Source organism: Daphnia magna, linkage group LG5 (genome assembly GCF_020631705.1).
Source record: "Daphnia magna isolate NIES linkage group LG5, ASM2063170v1.1, whole genome shotgun sequence".
Lineage (NCBI taxonomy): Eukaryota > Metazoa > Arthropoda > Branchiopoda > Diplostraca > Daphniidae > Daphnia > Daphnia magna.
In genome coordinates, this window is record NC_059186.1 from 3,298,106 (window position 1) to 3,316,216 (window position 18,111).

At 39.7% G+C, this 18,111-nt stretch overlaps 2 protein-coding genes and 5 non-coding genes across 8 annotated transcripts; 1 reads left to right on the top strand and 6 right to left on the bottom strand.

Moving 5' to 3' along the window:
- Positions 1 to 1,762: 1,762 nt before the first annotated feature.
- On the bottom strand, positions 1,763 to 6,857 carry LOC116926940. 2 transcript variants are annotated; one of them, XM_045173440.1, is made up of 5 exons: positions 6,650 to 6,855; positions 6,379 to 6,474; positions 6,238 to 6,304; positions 3,668 to 6,120; positions 1,763 to 1,930 (listed from the first exon to the last, which is right to left on the bottom strand). In XM_045173440.1, exon 4 carries the CDS (start codon positions 5,973 to 5,975, stop codon positions 3,681 to 3,683), a length of 2,295 nt encoding a protein of 764 aa, XP_045029375.1. In that variant the 5' UTR covers positions 5,976 to 6,120; positions 6,238 to 6,304; positions 6,379 to 6,474; positions 6,650 to 6,855; the 3' UTR covers positions 1,763 to 1,930; positions 3,668 to 3,680. The 2 variants fall into 2 exon arrangements, with proteins under 2 accessions (XP_045029375.1, XP_045029374.1); XM_045173439.1 differs by lacking the exon at positions 1,763 to 1,930 and adding an exon at positions 3,520 to 3,578 and having other exon boundaries at positions 6,693 to 6,857.
- A 6,108-nt stretch (positions 6,858 to 12,965) lies between these two features.
- On the top strand, positions 12,966 to 15,646 carry LOC116926942. Its single transcript, XM_045174456.1, has 11 exons — positions 12,966 to 13,239; positions 13,302 to 13,625; positions 13,686 to 13,778; positions 13,839 to 13,931; positions 14,075 to 14,125; positions 14,277 to 14,327; positions 14,391 to 14,426; positions 14,518 to 14,712; positions 14,770 to 15,062; positions 15,126 to 15,324; positions 15,400 to 15,646. The coding sequence occupies exons 1-11, from the start codon at positions 12,966 to 12,968 to the stop codon at positions 15,546 to 15,548; spliced, it is 1,758 nt and encodes a 585-aa protein (XP_045030391.1). The 3' UTR covers positions 15,549 to 15,646.
- Positions 15,647 to 16,018: 372 nt separating this feature from the next.
- LOC123472980 lies at positions 16,019 to 16,140 on the bottom strand. The gene has a single exon (XR_006647442.1). It is a non-coding gene; the product is annotated as a U5 spliceosomal RNA (small nuclear RNA).
- A 495-nt stretch (positions 16,141 to 16,635) lies between these two features.
- On the bottom strand, positions 16,636 to 16,777 carry LOC123472896. The gene has a single exon (XR_006647359.1). It is a non-coding gene; the product is annotated as a U4 spliceosomal RNA (small nuclear RNA).
- A 391-nt stretch (positions 16,778 to 17,168) lies between these two features.
- On the bottom strand, positions 17,169 to 17,257 carry Trnah-gug. The gene is given in 2 exon segments: positions 17,169 to 17,203; positions 17,221 to 17,257. It is a non-coding gene; the product is annotated as a tRNA-His (tRNA).
- Positions 17,258 to 17,364: 107 nt separating this feature from the next.
- LOC123472899 lies at positions 17,365 to 17,483 on the bottom strand. Its single transcript, XR_006647362.1, has one exon. It is a non-coding gene; the product is annotated as a 5S ribosomal RNA (ribosomal RNA).
- A 274-nt stretch (positions 17,484 to 17,757) lies between these two features.
- Positions 17,758 to 17,921, bottom strand: LOC123472721. Its single transcript, XR_006647202.1, has one exon. It is a non-coding gene; the product is annotated as a U1 spliceosomal RNA (small nuclear RNA).
- Positions 17,922 to 18,111: the final 190 nt, after the last annotated feature.

Here is an 18,111-nt window from a genome sequence, read left to right on the forward strand (position 1 = left end):
CATTTTGTATCGATACTAACCAACAACAGTCAATTCTTTTTAACTTACGTAACAGTTACCAACTTGATTGGTATAGTGGTATGAGACAAAGCTCATGACATCAAGGATCCGTGTTCGATCCCAATAACCAACATAACTTTTTTATTGCACATTAGTCTGGGAAAATAGTGATTTTACAGTGGTAATCGTTGATAATTTGAAGGTTTGACTTTTACTATTTTCTATTTGATTTTATATTTGGAAAATTATATCGATTGTCGTTCATATAGTTTACTTTAAATGTAGCATAAACTAAATAATATTGCAGGCAACTATAGCTCTGTGGTATCATACAGTATTTGGGATTCAGAATATCGAAGTTCAAATCTCACTCCATCCACATCTTTTATTTCGTATGGGGTATTAACATTTATTTTTTGTGTTCTTTGTGTTTGGACTATTTTGCAATTAGAAATCGTCTTAATTTTTTCGTTTAGCATGAAAAATACAAAAAATTGGATGTAAAATTCGATAAAAATATAGATAAAACTAGCTTTGTAACATACTGTTTAGTCTTAAGAAAAGCAGACGATGATCAGTTCAGATTTGTATTGTGCAATTTATATCGATATTCGGTAACAAAATAATTGTTCTTTGCATGACACATTTGTTTAACGTCTCAATAGCTCTGTGGATGAAGACAGCAATGGCATGACAAAGGTTCAGAGTTCAAATCCAGCGATGAGTATGGATCTAATCTTAATTTTTTGTTTTTGACAATACGCCATCTATTGAGTATCGGAAAAACTACTTGGAAAGTATCGATACAACGATATATCTAAAAATATCGACTATCTAACATTTATCTAAAAATATCGATATATCGTTAAAAAATTTAGATAGTCGCCAACACTACTAAGGAGGAGCAAAACGGGCCAGGAAGGAAACTAAGCAGCCAAAAGTTCCCGTGTCGAGCAGTAGTAGGATCGCGCCCGTGAATGTACGACATGAATTAGCCTCGACAAAACAGTCAAACCTCTTTCTTTTTATTTCTATTAAGGAAAGAATGGGTTTCAATGGGTTGGTTTCTGCTTCAAAAGTGAAATACTGCCACAACAATAAGCTCCACCCTAAATCTCTAAATCTAAAATATTGCAATTGGGTAAAAGAGTGAAAGCTCAAGTGATTGGCATGATTGCATCTGAATATCAACCCGCTCCGTTAAGCTCAATAACGATTCACTGTTATTGTCACAGCCCAAAGCTAATACTGAATAATAATCTGAATACCTAAACGTTGAATTTCAATTGAAGTTTCTATGCGGCCATCGGGCGCTTCGCGCCCTCGGCCGCGTTTTCAACTTGTGCGTATGGAACGGTGGTGTTTGCATACAATTTTAATGATTTGGAAAAGCATGAAATGGAGGGACCTGAATACTTATATGTTGAACTGCATCTAAAGTTTGCGGCCATCGGGCGCTTCGCGCCCTCGGCCGCGTTTTCAACCAACTTCAACGGATCGCTAAGATCCCTAGTAGAACAAGATATCTTACTCCTATCTTTAAGATATATATATGTCTAGCCGATGTATTTAGTTCTCTAAGATATCTATTGTATATCAAAAAGTCATATCAATTTTATATTTCTTTATAGATATCTACCAGCTAACTGCTAGATATATTATGAGATATTTAATAAACCATCATACTTTCTATCGCAACATAGTTTTATTTGAAGTAAACCCTTGTATTAATATCTAAGAGAAATAATTTTTACAGAAAATATATGTTTTAATTATTACTGTATTGAAAACACAGAAGAAAATTTTTTAACAAAATGTGATGTGAAATAACAGCTGGAATTCTTCCGCGCATCCCCCAAGCGATGGTTGATATAATAGGCAACAGCAGCAAACACTACATCATGTTAGGATGTAAATAGAACTGCTCAACCTGTAAATATAGATAAATATTGTCGCACGAGTTGTATTTGGACAGGAATAAACGAATACAACAAGTGATGACTTAAATTCTAGACAATTATTCACTTTTAACTAATAACAATAAGGGATGACCATACCAAACTCGGAGAGCGTCTGAAGACTCCAGGGAACTACTCCTACGGAGCCTAGCTCCGGGAGCTCACCCGATGGAGACTCATCTAACGCAGAATCAGGGCAGCGTTTTATACCGTCGCGCGAATTACTCCCCTTCCGGACTGCATATCTGCGTATCTTTCTTGGAGCGGACTTCTCCCGATAATTTCTTCACCACGATCGCAGCTTTGTCCAAGGAGCGGATGACTCATCTCTGCGAAGAGATAACCAATATCCCTTTTCACCCGCGACAGGTCCCCCTTCTTCAAGACAGGCGACCCGACTGTACTTATCTTCTGCGATCCACGAAGGTTGATGAGACTAAAAATCAGCTTGCCTCCTCTTGGCAAATAAGGGACTTTTACTCCTTCGTTTTTCTTCTTTCCGGTTGCGCTTACTTGTTTAAATGTTTCTTGTATTTCCCGGATAGTCTTAAGGATTTTCCCTTTTTTTTTTTCTTTTTTTTTTTTTCTTTAAACCGCCTGCCTTCAGCCACGGAAGAGGCGCTGCAATCGCATATCTTCCGGCCGTTTGAGATTTACCATCCACTCGTTCGGGAGCCTTGTACACTTGAACCAGCTCCTGGCGGCGTCATCAAAATACTTTTCAAATTTTTTTTTTTTTTTTTTTTCTTTTCAATATCACCCCATCTGTTGTGGGTAGAATGTTATTCAAAGCGCTCCATCCATTGGTGCGCATCTTCTTCTGAATTTTTTCAGAAGATTGGCGGGCTTATAAATTTTCTGACAGCTTCCATTGCTTGTCTTTGCGGCTGCTCTCAAATCGACCTCGGTTTCTGGATCCGAGTATAAGCCTCTTGAAGTCTCGACTGATTCACCCTGACTGTCAGCTTCTTTGGTCAAATGGTCCTTTGGAATAGGACCTTCAAAATTTAGGGCTTCACCAACAAAGGAAGTTCCACTCTCCAACGATGAGGCTGGGATAGGTGAAGTTTCTACCGGAACGCTTGACAGTTCTCGAAGCGGATGTAATCGTCGGCTGGGGTCTCTTAGGCAACTAGGTAGCCGTTGGTTTGTCCTCTTCTGCATCGGCAAACAATGACTGCAGCACGACTTCGTCACTTACTGGTAACGAGCTGCGTTCTTAACAATTGCCACTTAAGGCACGATTTCGTTACTCACGGGTAACGGACTGTATCTCCACCAATTGTCGCACGAGTTGTATTTGGACAGGAATAAACGAATACAACAAGTGATGACTTAAATTCTAGACAATTATTCACTTTTAACTAATAACAATAAGGGATGACCATACCAAACTCGGAGAGCGTCTGAAGACTCCAGGGAACTACTCCTACGGAGCCTAGCTCCGGGAGCTCACCCGATGGAGACTCATCTAACGCAGAATCAGGGCAGCGTTTTATACCATCGCGCGAATTACTCCCCTTCCGGACTGCATATCTGCGTATCTTTCTTGGAGCGGACTTCTCCCGATAATTTCTTCACCACGATCGCAGCTTTGTCCAAGGAGCGGATGACTCATCTCTGCGAAGAGATAACCAATATCCCTTTTCACCCGCGACAATATTATTGAGAAACACAAAGTTTTGTAATCAAAAGAATAAAAAACTAACCTGATTCGATGAATTACTGAATGTTTACATCAAAATTCATCAGTCTTACAATGCCAAAACTTGAAGTGGGAGGAGCTTTATGAATGATCGGAAGTTTAATAGCTTTAAAACAAATTGAATTTAGTGGCCAAAACTCAAGATCTGTTGACAATGTGTCAACAATTTGTGTTCCAACGGTTTTTGAATCCAACCCGTTGAAATCGAGAAAATTTTCGTACACCAAGAATTTGTTTCCGAGAATCACAGTTTCCCCATTTGTTAGTTTCACGAAATTTTTAATCAAGACAACGGTGTCATCTTGTATGACGACGCAATTATTGGGGCTTCTTGTGCTTAGTCTTAATTTATGAAAATATGCTTTCTCGTATTGCATCCCATGCAACCTTGGAAGCATCGGACCTTTGAAGTGCTCATCAATGAGCTTAATTAAATCAGGATTCCGTAGTAGAGTACGTTCAACAGAGGGATTATTGCGTGCTTCCATTATCCGATTCACAAGCTGTTCCAAAGGCTTGGCACTTTTTTTCACCAAATTCTTAAGTTTACCCAGGTGATTTTCGAAAAGAAAACAACTGAAATTTTCAAGAGCGCCCAATCGGCGACATTCCTCCGACAAATGACAAAGATTATGAACATTATAAGTAATGAATTTGTCCCCATAAATTGCTGGACTCTGATTTATAAAATTAACCAAAAGAACATTAGCGTACTCGATGTTTTCTTCACTTTGCACACTGCTTTCACAAGACAAAATGCGAATGGCAACATGAAGTAGTAAGAAATGATTATACACTACATCTGGGAGCCTGTTTTTTAAGATTAGAGGTAATACATATAACAACAGTAACCGGAATTCCGTTGCCTTGAAACGCGACAGTTCGTCTAATGTTCTGGTTTTCCTACAGAATTCTACTGGAATTAGTTCTTCGATAGAAACTAGCAAGCGAGATATTTCGTTAATGAGGTTGGAAGACATTTTGATTTTCATGCTTCTTCTCTCATTTACCCATATATGAAGAAGTTTTTTCATACATCCTAAATAAACAAGATGCATCGGATCAAGAAAAAAAGCTTCAATCATATCAATTGCCAAATTTTCTAAAATGGATAGTCCCACATGATGCAAGCTCTGTTCACGATTCCGATAGGACTCGTCTGTTCTAAGTAACGCATCTACTTCTGGGTAAGTTACCCTCCCACCTCTTCCACAATCGTTATAGACATATTCTCCTTCAGTTTCACATTTCATGCAGCAATTGTACGACCCACATGGCTTTACACATTTGATGAAACTAAGAGCGGGCGCATCACAACAGAATCCACCAATCTCAATTTTTACGTGATGGCCCTTGTAATCGAAACCATTTTCAATTAAGTAAGCAATCTCAGTGTGAAAATGGTTAAGATAACTATTAGCATGATCAGGCTTCGATTGACCATGATAAAAGCCAATTTCAAACGGCTGAGCACCTTCCAATTTTAGGAGGCCAAGAATTGGCCAAAATTGGCTATTGGTGCTTTTACTGGCCGGCATTCCATCACATCCAACAAAAAGTTTAACGCCAGCTTCGTATGATTGAACAGAAGCAATTAATTTGTCTAAAGAGGCTATTATACCACCAAGTAGATTAAATTCAAAATACCGCCCTGGACTAACTTCAATTGTGTTAACTTTACGTGGTGTACCTAAAAGTGTTTTGTAGGTCTTGGGGAGAAAAGACAGATTTGGGTCGGTACGAAAGACAGCCAAAAGCTTATTAACACTATCTCTGGAAATATTGGACTCCACAGCCCAATGAGCAATCCTTTTTCTAAAAATTTGCTGCCGTTCTATCACACTTAATTTCTCATCAAAACATTCAAGGTCCAAATTCCAATCATTTACATCTTCCCGATCATCAGTATCTAAGTTATGTAGTTCCTCGCTAGCTTCCTCATCTGGATCGAGATCCCAAATGCTGTCGTTATCCACCGTAGACACATTACCAAGAACATCTTCGTCACTAGAATGTGATCTAATTGATAGATCGTCAAAATTTTCCCCTCTCGCCACGTCATGATTATCACGGACCGTTCCCATGAAATTAACGGAATCAATTGGTAAAGTATTTCCCCCATCTTCAACGGATGTTACATTCAATTCAGGATCAGAAATACTTCCCTCGTCTTCATCAGACGTTACGTTCAATTGATCGGGAATATTTTCCCTGTTATCATACATTGCAATTTGTTCATCAATATTTTCCCTGATCCTACGAGCTCTTTGTCTACGCCCGACAAAAAACTTTGTCTTACGCTTAGCTGACATTGCTACTTCTGTGGCACTACTATGAACAGAGAAAACCTCGTGAACAGATAATTCAGTACCTTGGCAGTGGCAACAGGTAGCTTAATGGTGATTGGTGAAGCTGTTCCAGTTACAATGACTCACCGTGGAACACTCGAACTGGATGCTACCGTTTAAACAAAGTATCAGAAAAGGAACCAGCCACAAATACATATGTAACGAAAAGACAAGTTAATAAGGTGAATGAAGTGTAAGTACAAAAATTGGCAACGGGTTGTAATACCTAACACTATAAACAGCCAAAGTAAAATACGAATGATGAGTAAGGCTAATTATAAGCCAGACAACACCTAAGGAGATGAAAACGTTATAGATAAATGAAATGTTATTGCACATACAATCTATAGCATAGGGGCTGTAATACCTTGATTGTTAAACAGCGTACCAGTTGAAATGGACTGCTGGACTAGTCAAACCAAGTTGGTAGCTTCCGTTGAATGCAATGTCTTTCCGCAACCAACTGAATATGAAGAAGAAATTTATTAGGTTTATGGGAAACAACAAAATTACAAGAAAAGGTGCCAATTTAAGGACATAATAGTTTACAAATCTACTACTTCGTAAAGAATGAAGCATGACGTCTCTGAACTATTAACATTCCAACACAAATGTTACAAAACATCAATAAAACTAACTTGTGATGGGAAGAGAATAATTTTAGTTGTTTGTTAGCTATACCTTTTAAACACATTGAGCAGTAAAAAGTTATATGAAAGATATTTCATTAATTTAATTAACACAAACGAAATCCTTTGGAACTTGCTTTCTGGCTAACTTTGCTTGAACACAGAATGACAGAGTAGCGTGGTTCGAATAGCAGACGCGCTTAGATATTTTTAATCGATTTATGGATCGAGCAATGATTTACAAATGTTTCTTTTAAATAGTCATTTCATATTATAATTGTTAAATTAGGAAAAAAATATTATAATTTCCTTATTATTCCATTAAATAATTATAAATAATAAAATTCTTTATAAAAATAATTAAATTATAAATAACAACACCCAGCAAGGTGAACTCAGCAAACAGCAAGACAAGATGGCCATTTTTTAAAACGTGTTTGACTTGTACGCGTGCTTAAAACTTTTCTTCTCGACCTAACTTTACGACATGTCTCATCTAATTGTTGAAGTTCCCAAAATATTGTCGCACCCACTTCTTGATGCGGCACTTTCTTTAATGGGACACGGGGGTTTTCTTAAAAGACAGTGTATTCGGTGAGACGAGCACGAAACGTATACACTGACAAGGGGAAGTACGAACTGCGAGAGCGGATGCTAGTAGGCCTGGCTTTTTATACGCAAGGCCTACTAGATGACGCGGGAAGTAAAACCTATTGTGATGGTCAAGCAGATTGCCTGGTTGACCCCTTTTGGGCCAAGGTGACACATCACGGAAGAGAAAGCGTGAGCTATCCCCCTCCGTGCTACGTCCCTTCCTAGCCATTAACACGTGGATGTCCGACCTGCTGGTTAATCGGACATACCCGTGTCATTATTGCTTTGCGTATGCCTGGCCCGTTGCTAGGCCAGACCTACCCGTGACAGGTCCCCCCTCTTGAAGGCAGGCGACCCGACTGCAAGTACGTCATTATCCTGCTCAACCATCCTACGTAAAGCTACAGTAATTTAACTGCTACAACTACAGTTTGCAAAGCGAGAACACTATTAAAGGGAGGGTAACATAATTAATAAATCCACAAACGTTGATCTGCAATTGCCGACTGTTATGGCGACAACATCGTATTTTCTTCTGGCTCTTGTTTGGACATAGGACCAATCTCGTAGCAGTTATTATCCATTTTTTCATGGTACTCCAATTTCGTTTTTAATTGTTGTGTGTGGTATCCTATGAATAGGATAATCATGGTAAGCGTCACTAGTCCTAGCGCTAGTTCGTAAGGGTATCTTTGCGTTTCCATTCCTTTCTCAGTTTCAGCTTTTTGTAATAGTTGCCGGATTTGTTGCCCCGTCATTTCTGATGACAACCTGGTTTTGTCGTTATGCCGTAGCATTCCACTTATCAAATTCAGCTCGGTTTTGTTTTTTGTTGGTAGCTCAAATACTGCCGCCGTTTTTTCTAGTGTCACGTTTGCATAGCCACTTCTTATTGTGGGGGCTTGTAATGGTTTCGTCGTGAATTCCATTTGACCTTCCAGGCTTGCGGGCAATATCCAGTCTTCGGTTCGGGCTGTACATCCTGGAGGAATTTCGAGAATGCCAGTTGCTGGTAATTGCAGCGTTCGCGGTGTTTGTTTCTCCATAGTAGGGGGGCACGAAAAAACCACCTCGTGTGATGCTGCTGCTGAAAAAGCCCAACGGTTTTTTCCTAAATATGCTACCTCTGGTCCTTTCCACTCCATAAATTGGGTTTGACATTGCATTGTTGTTCGTTCTTGATCATCTAAAAACAAAGCCATTGCACAAGATGTACGTGCCCCTCGTTTACTGAGACCTTTATGGAAATTGCACAATTGCTTGTCCGATGCTCGGCATTTTTTAATGTCTTCTGCCGAAAGTTCCATGAAAGTTTCCAAATCTGCCGATACCGCTAGGAAATCTGGAAGATTCTTGAACTGGATGCCATGCGTTCCATTATCTGTTGCTTTTGGTAGTCGAATAAGTCCGTATAGGCTGTACTGTTGGGAGTGATCGTAAATCGGGATTTCGATGAAGAGTCGGAACTTTTCGTTAACCACTGCTACGGATACCCTTGCTTCCCTGTAGGTAACCCATAGTTCTTCCGTTGGGACTGCCCATCCAAGGGGAAGCTTTGCGTTCATTGCTTCTAACACTGCTGCGAGTTCTGCCGGCGGGAAGATTTGAGGTGCTAGGTGTCCACTGGCAAAAAGGGCCAACCCTACGTCAAAGGCATCCGCCAACTGATGTAACCATAACAATACATTGCTTATAGAGTCGAACGCTGTATCCAGGTGTGTTAGATATTGTAAATAACTCCACACTGCCACTTCATGCTGTTGCATGGTATTCAATATTTCTTGTGTTACTGTTTTTAGCGCTTCTGTTTGCGCTTGCAAATCTTGTATTATTAATGTGTTCATCCGAATTTCCCACAGAGATTCGTTCACTACTGTTGCCTGTTTATCCAGTAAATGCACGATTTCTAGGTCCCTCCGTGTCAGCCCAGCTACTTGTGTGCTAAGTTCCGTTAGATCTGCTTGAGTTGATACCCCAAACAGCCATTTTAACACCATACCTCCTCCGTCTATGATAGCTCGTTTAGGACGGGATACTCCTTCAATGGCCACTCGAAAGGTAGTTAACCGTTTCTTTGAGACTTCTAGATCACGGGAGAAGAGTTTTAACTTGTGTTCAATTTTTTCCGCTGTCATGAAACTTGTTGTATCCCGCCACGAATTCACCGAGTCACTTTTCATGAAGTTGCTTCCATCTTTTTGATGACGAGCCGCTACCTCGACATATTCTTGAAGTTTGTTTTCCAACACTGTTACGGCTGCTTCTGCCGGACTTAAGTCCAGATCAGTGATTATTGTCCATGTTGATTCACTAAATACGACTCCCGGTTTTTCTTGGAACAGCACTGTATCTCGAATGAGCACTGCATCAGTGGAAGTCAGAGCTGTTATCGCGAGCACACATAAGAGGTATGGGAGTACTAGTGCCAAGTAATTCGGTCGGTTTCTTCTCCTAGGTGGTAGGTCTGTGACCGCTCCCTATTATTTCGAAAAATTTTATCCACCGGACTGCTTTCTCTGTTTTCTACTGGATCATTCTTGTTTTCTTGATCTTGTGTACTTATGTCCCCGACACTTTCTGTTTTCGTTTCCGCAGAAGTTGTGAGCGTGTTTTCTTTCTCGATGTTGTGTTCGGCGACGAGACACTTTCCCAACTCCTTCCCTTCTGTTGCAAAACATTGTATGTATTCCAGAGTAACGATGTGAGTTGTTCACGCTGTTCTTTTGTTACTCCTTTAGCGATCTGATCGTTTAACTCGGGAACTATCGATGCCTCTTCTGGATCCATGGCCTTTGCTTCTTTTTCTGTAATATTGTGGGCGCTGCTTGTTCCCTCGCCCGACTCGTCTTCCGAATATGTTTGCACTGTTCCAAGCGTCACTCCTTCATGTAGCCAAACGGATTTGGGTGAAAAATTGGTAATTGGAATTGTCCCGCTCTCTGCTGATACTAATGCATTTCCAACTGACAACGATTTTGAAGCCAATAGTTTTACTGATGGTTGCACTATTATACTCCCAGACGTCACATGCGTAGGCACTGTGGGTACATGGATTATGGACAACGGGGGGATGTATAGTCCTTGAGCTGTAGTTAGTTTAGATGATGTTGGGGCTAATTTTTCCACTTCTTGAGCGTAAATCGCATTCAACGGCAAATCTCCCATCGTTAACAATGTTTCTGAGTCGGTGTAATCAATTTGGATTCGTCGAAATTGTTTCAGGAAATCATTGCCTAATAACAGGTCCATTTCTTCCATCTGCATTACCACGGCTATTCCTTCCGCTCTTTTATTTCTATGTTGTACAGTGATGTATGCTGCACCCAACGGTTCTGCTTTACTACCATTTGCCATCAGTATGTTGGGTCCTTTCCACGGTTGTATGATAAATGCTGTTGCTGCCAATAATTTTGGAGAAATTACTGATATCGCGGCGCCTGTATCTACTATGGCCATGACCTGTGTCGTTCCACATGTCACCCATTCCTTTATCAATTTTGACATGCCTAATACTAATAACGGTGCCCCTTGTTGTTCCTCTAGGGTACGATTTTGTTGTGTTTGTGAAACCATTAGATTGTTCACTGGCCATTGACGTTGATTTGTTTTAGGTCCTCCTCCCTGTTGTGTGTTTGTTCTAAAGTTGTACGATTCGGGGTTCGCAAAACAGTAGCGTGCAATATGTCCTCCTTTGGCGCAGAAGTTACATACTGGTTTCCCATTCAACGTGCGATTTACTCGTTCCGAAGACCCCCAGCTCACTTGCTTTGCTTGAGGCTTTCCTTTCTGCCATTGTTGTTGTTTGAGTTCCTGAACCGATTCTTGGAGCTCTTTTAGCATCCTCTCCATGTCGCTGGTATTCCGTTGAATTGGAGGTGTGTTATTTCCACCTGCTGCCCGAACAAACGCCACTTGAGTCGTTCCATCCTGTGAATTGTTTAGCGGAAGTACTGCCTCCGACCAAGCTCGACGATTTGCGAGCATTGTCGCTTCCGAATGTATTTTCACTAATTCCAAAAATTTCGAACAGGAGGCTGGTCGCAACGGATAAATTTTTTCGAGTAATGATGGGCGTAATCCCCTGTAGAGATGTTCCAGCTGTTGTGCCTGTGTCATCTTGGGATCTACCACGTGACACATGTGAAGTATGTCGTAATAATAAGTCGTGGTATCTTCTTCTATTCCTTGAATCCGTTGACGCAACCGTGCCTCTTGCACCATCAAGAAATTATTTTGCTGAAATTCTTGCAAGAATTGGGTGCGTAACCCTATAGCTGCAGGTAGGTCTGGTTGTCCGGCCACTGGATTGGGACGTATGGGTAGATCTTCCCATTGGTTAGCAATGTTCGTAAACAGATACCATTTTCTAGCTGTCCCTTCTAAATACATCACAAAGTTTTTATGCATTTCATTGTTTCCCCATCGGTTGTATCTTGCTGTTAACTCGAAACGGTCCAACCATTCGGAAGCATTATCCCCTGGATCTGCTTTGAACATCGGTGGTGAAATGAATTTCTGAACTGCTGCCGCCATGGTGAGGTTTGCTGCTATTCCTCCGCTAAGTTGATTGTTTTCTATTGCCGGTGTTGTCCTGTGTTGATTTTCCGTTAATTGATTTAAAACCAAAGGTTGATGTGGCCTTAATTCAGTTGTCGCTGAACTTTGAGTTTGATTCTGATATAAATGGGGATGTAACCTTCTACTTGGCTCTCTCGGGCAACTTGGTTCACGCGGGTTCAGCCACTTTCGCATTCACAACAAATTTTCACTGAATCACTAATAACACTTCTAATGGCTTGCCACTGTTACAATATTCTATCTGCTTTCCCCCCTCTTTGCGTCACTCTCAGATCTTTACGACCGACGAAATCGCTTTTAAACAGCTGCTCCAAAAAGTTGTCTTCCTAGACCAAAAAATACCGCTATCCTATAAATTTTGCCTATATGGCTTCCACAAACTGGTGCAAAAATACCCTCCAAAAAAAAATGTTTCTAAATACCTTCCGTGGTAGCGTTATAAAAATACACCGGCAATCAACAAAAACAGCTTCAACAAGCCCCACCGGAGACAAGAATTCAGTTGTCCACCAGATTTCCAATTTTCTCAAAAAAGTTTCACTCCTATCAAATACTTATTCACTCCACACAAAAAAAAAAAACAAACCCCAAACTACAAATGTTTCCCCAATTTTCAAGCTCGCAGTACTCTAGAGTACAGAAAGGATACAATAATCAATTTTTCTCCAAACTCCGCGAGTTGTCGTTTGTGGCTCCGTGTACAAACAATTTAAGGTTTTAAGACCAGTTTGTTTAATGCCGCTTGTGGCAGAGCCCCTAGACAAACTACATCCCTCGCATAAGTTTAAAAAAAAATAGTCAAATTGTTTTACCTTTGCTGTTACCCTGCTTCTCCACCACTTGTCGCACCCACTTCTTGATGCGGCACTTTCTTTAATGGGACACGGGGGTTTTCTTAAAAGACAGTGTATTCGGTGAGACGAGCACGAAACGTATACACTGACAAGGGGAAGTACGAACTGCGAGAGCGGATGCTAGTAGGCCTGGCTTTTTATACGCAAGGCCTACTAGATGACGCGGGAAGTAAAACCTATTGTGATGGTCAAGCAGATTGCCTGGTTGACCCCTTTTGGGCCAAGGTGACACATCACGGAAGAGAAAGCGTGAGCTATCCCCCTCCGTGCTACGTCCCTTCCTAGCCATTAACACGTGGATGTCCGACCTGCTGGTTAATCGGACATACCCGTGTCATTATTGCTTTGCGTATGCCTGGCCCGTTGCTAGGCCAGACCTACCCGTGACAATATTACCTTCAATAGGTAACTGGCTTTACGTAGTGGCGGAAAATTGGATACAGGAAGACATTCTCTATTTACCGAATGATAGTTATTCAGCTGCACATAAAATCCAAATTTTGAAGTGTGGCGTTCCACCTGATGAGGAAACATGGCAGAGATACGAGGATTTCCAAATAATTGGAACTTTGGGTATTTTGCGTTACTACTTCATTTTGTATGTTTAATGTAACAATATTGCTTCCTTTTTAAAGACACGTATGAAGAAGCAAGAACAAGTCTTCCCCGTGTTGAAACTGGCCTGCCCATTCTTAATCAAGACAACTCAGGCAGAGGAAAACGAGTCCCTAAAAGGAAGAAACTAAATATACCTGGACAATCAACAACAGAAATAGACAGCGAGGAAGAGTCTCTCAGCCCACCTAAAAAATCAGCACCCAGCAAAGGAAAGACGATTAAGAAAGCCTCCCATACAAACTCTGCCAAAGGAATGGCCACTTCTACTTTGCTTCCAATACCTCCTAGAGCCTTGTTGGTTTCTAAACAATCCAGCAATGCTTCAACGTCAACTAAAAAGGGTAATTGATTTTGAACTTTTAACAAACCTATAAACCAAGTCTTATTGTCTTTTCGTTTAGTCATTGCTGCTGCTTCTACTAGTAACAGATGTTCCTCCAGTTCTGATAAACGTTTGTCTTCTAATGCTGTGGTCCTTTCGTCAAATTCGTCTCGTAATTATAATATTTAATACATTGTTGCATAACATTCATGCAACGCAATTTTTCATTAAGTTGCAAAATTTTCGTTACCTCATAGCGATATGTCAAGTCTGGAAGCGTTAATAGTGCGTTCCAATGCCGAAGTTCTTTCATTGAATGCGCCTGGTAATTATGCTGCTTATTTCGTTATTTTGGTACAGTTACTGTGGTCTCGTCTAGTATATCGTTTATTTTTGTTTCACGTTTCTTTTCGGACAAATGTGCCGGTCACTCTTGCGGTAATTACCTAACTTATTCTATAATTATAGAAGATACATCGTCTCCTGTGCATATGCCAAGTCAACAATCGTTTCAACCTGGTAATAATGATATTATTTACTTCTTAATTTTTGGTTCAGTTACTGTTGTCTTGTCTATTATATCGTGTTTTTGTTCGCCGTTACTTTTCGGTTTAAATGTGCAGCGCACTCCTTCTATAATTACCTTACTCTCCTTATTCTATAATTACAGAAGATTCGTCGTCTCCTGTGGATATGCAAATTCAACAGTCGATTCAGTCTGGTAATGTTAATTCTAGTTTGATGCTAAACCTTTTTTTTCAAAATATTCTTGTGCATTAAATAGGTAATTCCGATGACTCATATGGAACCCACCAGTTCGGTAATCATAAAAAATACCTTTCTTTCATCAACCTCTTTTCCAACACTGGTTTACATATTTTTCTTTATTTTGTTTATTGTGAACATATCAGAAAATATGCATCCGCAATTTAATTACAATGGTGGTCATTACAACTGGGGAATGCAGCAGCCGTACTGGAACTATAATTCACATTTAATGAATTCTTCTTATCAAACACCATCAACTGTCCCTGAATTTCCGAGCCAGCAGAATATTGGAGCAATAACAAGCTATAGGCCAAAAGAATCACATCATCTGCAGCTTCGTAACTAATCAGAATATTTTCATTTTAAACGTATAATCCTTAACCGTATTTTTTTAGATGCTGAAAGTAGTTCCGGCCCTTCTACATCCCGAGATGCTTCGTCTTATTATGCTACGGATTCTCCATCGTCTCTTCCCATTCCAAAGAAAATCAATCACGACAAAGAGAAATACTTCTCTGACCTTGCCAAGATTAATGAAAAGTTGTCTATGATCGATAAAAAAATTTATCCAGTTGACGAATGCATTGAGGAAATAGATGAAGGCATTGCTTCTCTTCCATTAAAAAACGTAGAAGAATTGGAAGCATTCGAAAAAATGCTGAAAAAAGATGAAAATCTGAAGAAGCTAGTAAGTTTTCAATAATTTATACATTTCATTTAGTATGATAACTCCTCTTTCATTCATGAATAGATAGTCCGAAAAATCCGTCTTTTAGGAAAAAAGAATTCCAAAAATTCTGAAGGCGACTATGTACAAAGAGCGTGGAGAACAGTATTTGAAGATTCACTCTCTAAAGATGTAAATTGGCTTGGGAGACGTGATAAGAGAGTAAACGGCGGAATGGGAAAAAAAGGAATCCACTCTTGTCGTATAACGGAATTAGTAAGAGGTAACCATTTTATATAGAGAAGAGATATAAGTAAAGAGTAAAATAAGTAGTTAAATAAAAATATTTCATATTTAGTTGGAATCATCTCCAATTCAAAGTTTAAAGATCTGGAAAAAGAAGTGTTCGTCGCTGAAACCAAATCGTATCTTCATAATGCAAAAGGGCGTTTTGTGGCAGAACAAGCGAAACTTGCGGCGGAAGACAACAGCAGCAATTCTAATTAATCATAAGACTTGAATGTCTTCCTGTCACAGTTTGTAACTTGTGTTTCTTTGCCGATTGTAATTCGGATTTTAAAGATAAACTGTCTTTAAAAAATGTATTCTTTTTTGTGTATTTTCTATTTATTTTAGAGCGATAAGTTCCCTATACAGTTATCTAGAAAGTGGCTTTTAGGATATTCGTAAGATATATAAACAAGATATCTCCACCCCATGACATTTAGCTAGTACAAAGCTAGTACAAAGATAGTAGAAAGATATCTAAGATGTATTTGCCATAGATGTATCGCTATCTTTAAGATTGTGTGAAGATATCTTGTTCTACTAGGGATGGCGGTGTAATTTACCTTTTGTTGATAAACATGAAATGGAGGAATCTTAATATTCTTTTATTCTCCAATTACATTGGAAATATTCTGCTTTCACTACTTTACTGACTTAATAACGAGAATTTATTTATTTATCTTTGAGGTGCCCAGTCTAAGGACCAGGCGTTCGAAAAATAAGTCATATAGACTCATCAGTGCTCCTAACCACGGAAATCTTTAGTAAAAGGCGAAAGATTTATCCGGGTATTGATTAGAAACCAGTGTGATTAACAACTGAAATCAGTTGGTCTTTCTTCATTTCCCAACTTCATACCACTTTGGTAAAGTCACGGCAATAAACAGACATATTCAACCGTAATGCGACGACTATTTTCTGTTAGATTTGAAACAGTCACTAAAAACCTTCATGCTGTATAAAGCTCATGTAAAAATAGTTTCCTCTTTTGATTTTCAACTGAGTTAACTTAAGCTGAGTGAAACATAAACGAAGTCTAAGGCAAACGCGGTGGGTAAGCTGAATTGGGAAAGGTGACGAAACCTATTTATTCTGCAAGTCCTTTAGTTTTTTTTCTTTGTTGTATAGGGGTGGGGGGGGGATCCATCCGCTAAGTTGAACAAACACGATTCTATAGACAGAAATTCTGGTTTCCCAACCTTTGATATATGTGGGATTGATTAACCAATCGCTTTCTAAAGGTTAATCAAGCAGACAACAGTAAACAATAACTGAACACAGTGTTAACGTTCTTTAAGAGAATCTGCTCCTGCTGGAGCTGTCAAAAATTGCCGACAACAAAGAATGTTTCACTTCATCGTGGCGGGGTATTGGTTAAAGTTTTCAACTAGCAATAATCACACCTCGGGAGACCCTCATTGGTTATGATATTGCCACTGCGCAAAGCTAAATTTCACATGAGAGAGCCCTACTACTTGAACCTTTTTCTTGTCGATTCCGCACGGACGTTGACACCAACAACATCAGGCAAGGTACTGCTTCTCGATTAAACTAATCATTTTGCTGCTTTCACTTTTACACTCACATACCTATAAAGAATATAGTTCATTTTACGAATATTTCACATGTTGCCATACAACACCGTTGAGTAGTAAAATTCATGCAAATTACAATGCTTTTCGCCAGCTCAAGTGAACGCACAGGAATTGTTTCAGTTTACAGGTCAAATTTGCTGAACCCATTCCCGTTTACTTAACCATAAAATCAGTAAAAACCTACAACAACTGAACGAAAATTACTCAGTTGCTATCTCATTGTGCTTTTCCACTAGCTTTGAAATGCCGTGACCAGGATTCGAACCTGGGTTACTACGGTTTTACGCTATCAGACCCCACAACGTAGGGTCCTAACCACTAGACGATCACGGCCAAATTACAACGTTTCCACACACGTAAACGTTTCCACACAATCACATTAAGGATCATAAATATATTGTGTTGGTCATGTTAAAATCTGAATAAATTGAAAAAAGAAATGCCAACAGCATCCCGTATTCCCAAGCGGTCACCCATCCAAGTACTAACGGGACCCGACGTAGCTTAACTTCCGGGAGCTGACGAGACCGGGTGAGTTCTACGTGGTATGGCCGTTGACAGTATTGAATGTAAAATTTACAACGCATATGTCCGAATCGTTGTTGGCGTACATCAATTATCACAAAGTATCCGCCATTTTTACGTTTAAGCATCATAAGTGACTTTCTTATCGGGCTTGACAAATGCAATCTTTGCGTTTCGTTTAATAGTTTGCATATTTAAGTGAAGAATAACGCCTTTAATGCAATGGTTTTGATCACACGGTGACTGATTTACCAAGTGAAAAGTATTCGTCCAAGTCTGGTTCAGTTACTATTAAAGATTCTGCTGCTCAGGGGACGGCGCGAACGCAGTCCCCCACTACCAAAAATTCTACTCCCGAGTTAGTCACATTTGGATTAATCGCAAGGGTCAGCCCATCCTTAGTGCAATGGAAAGGCATCACCCTGGAGGAACCACCTTGGTGATCATGGTTGCCTCTGAGCCAGGTAAGTATGATTTTTGTCAATACTTGGCGATTACTCATAGTTTTTTGGTAGACAAACAATAACGACGAAGTACACTAAATCATAGAGCTCAACAAAGAACTATCGCACATGGAATTACGCATAAAACTTAAAGATGGGATTGAGCATAGTTGATCCTATAAAGCTCTTATTTAGAAAATCGAAAACTTACAGCCATTT

What these genes read in the sequence shown, in the direction of transcription:
- LOC116926940 (XM_045173440.1), bottom strand. Translation starts at nt 5,975, where the DNA reads ATGTCAGCTAAGCGTAAGACAAAGTTTTTTGTCGGGCGTAGACAAAGA.
- LOC116926942 (XM_045174456.1), top strand. Translation starts at nt 12,966, where the DNA reads ATGTCCGACCTGCTGGTTAATCGGACATACCCGTGTCATTATTGCTTT. An exon ending in TCTTTCATTGAATGCGCCTG is followed by an intron (nt 13,932 to 14,074) that starts GTAATTATGCTG and finishes CTATAATTATAG; the next exon opens with AAGATACATCGTCTCCTGTG. An exon ending in TCAACAATCGTTTCAACCTG is followed by an intron (nt 14,126 to 14,276) that starts GTAATAATGATA and finishes CTATAATTACAG; the next exon opens with AAGATTCGTCGTCTCCTGTG.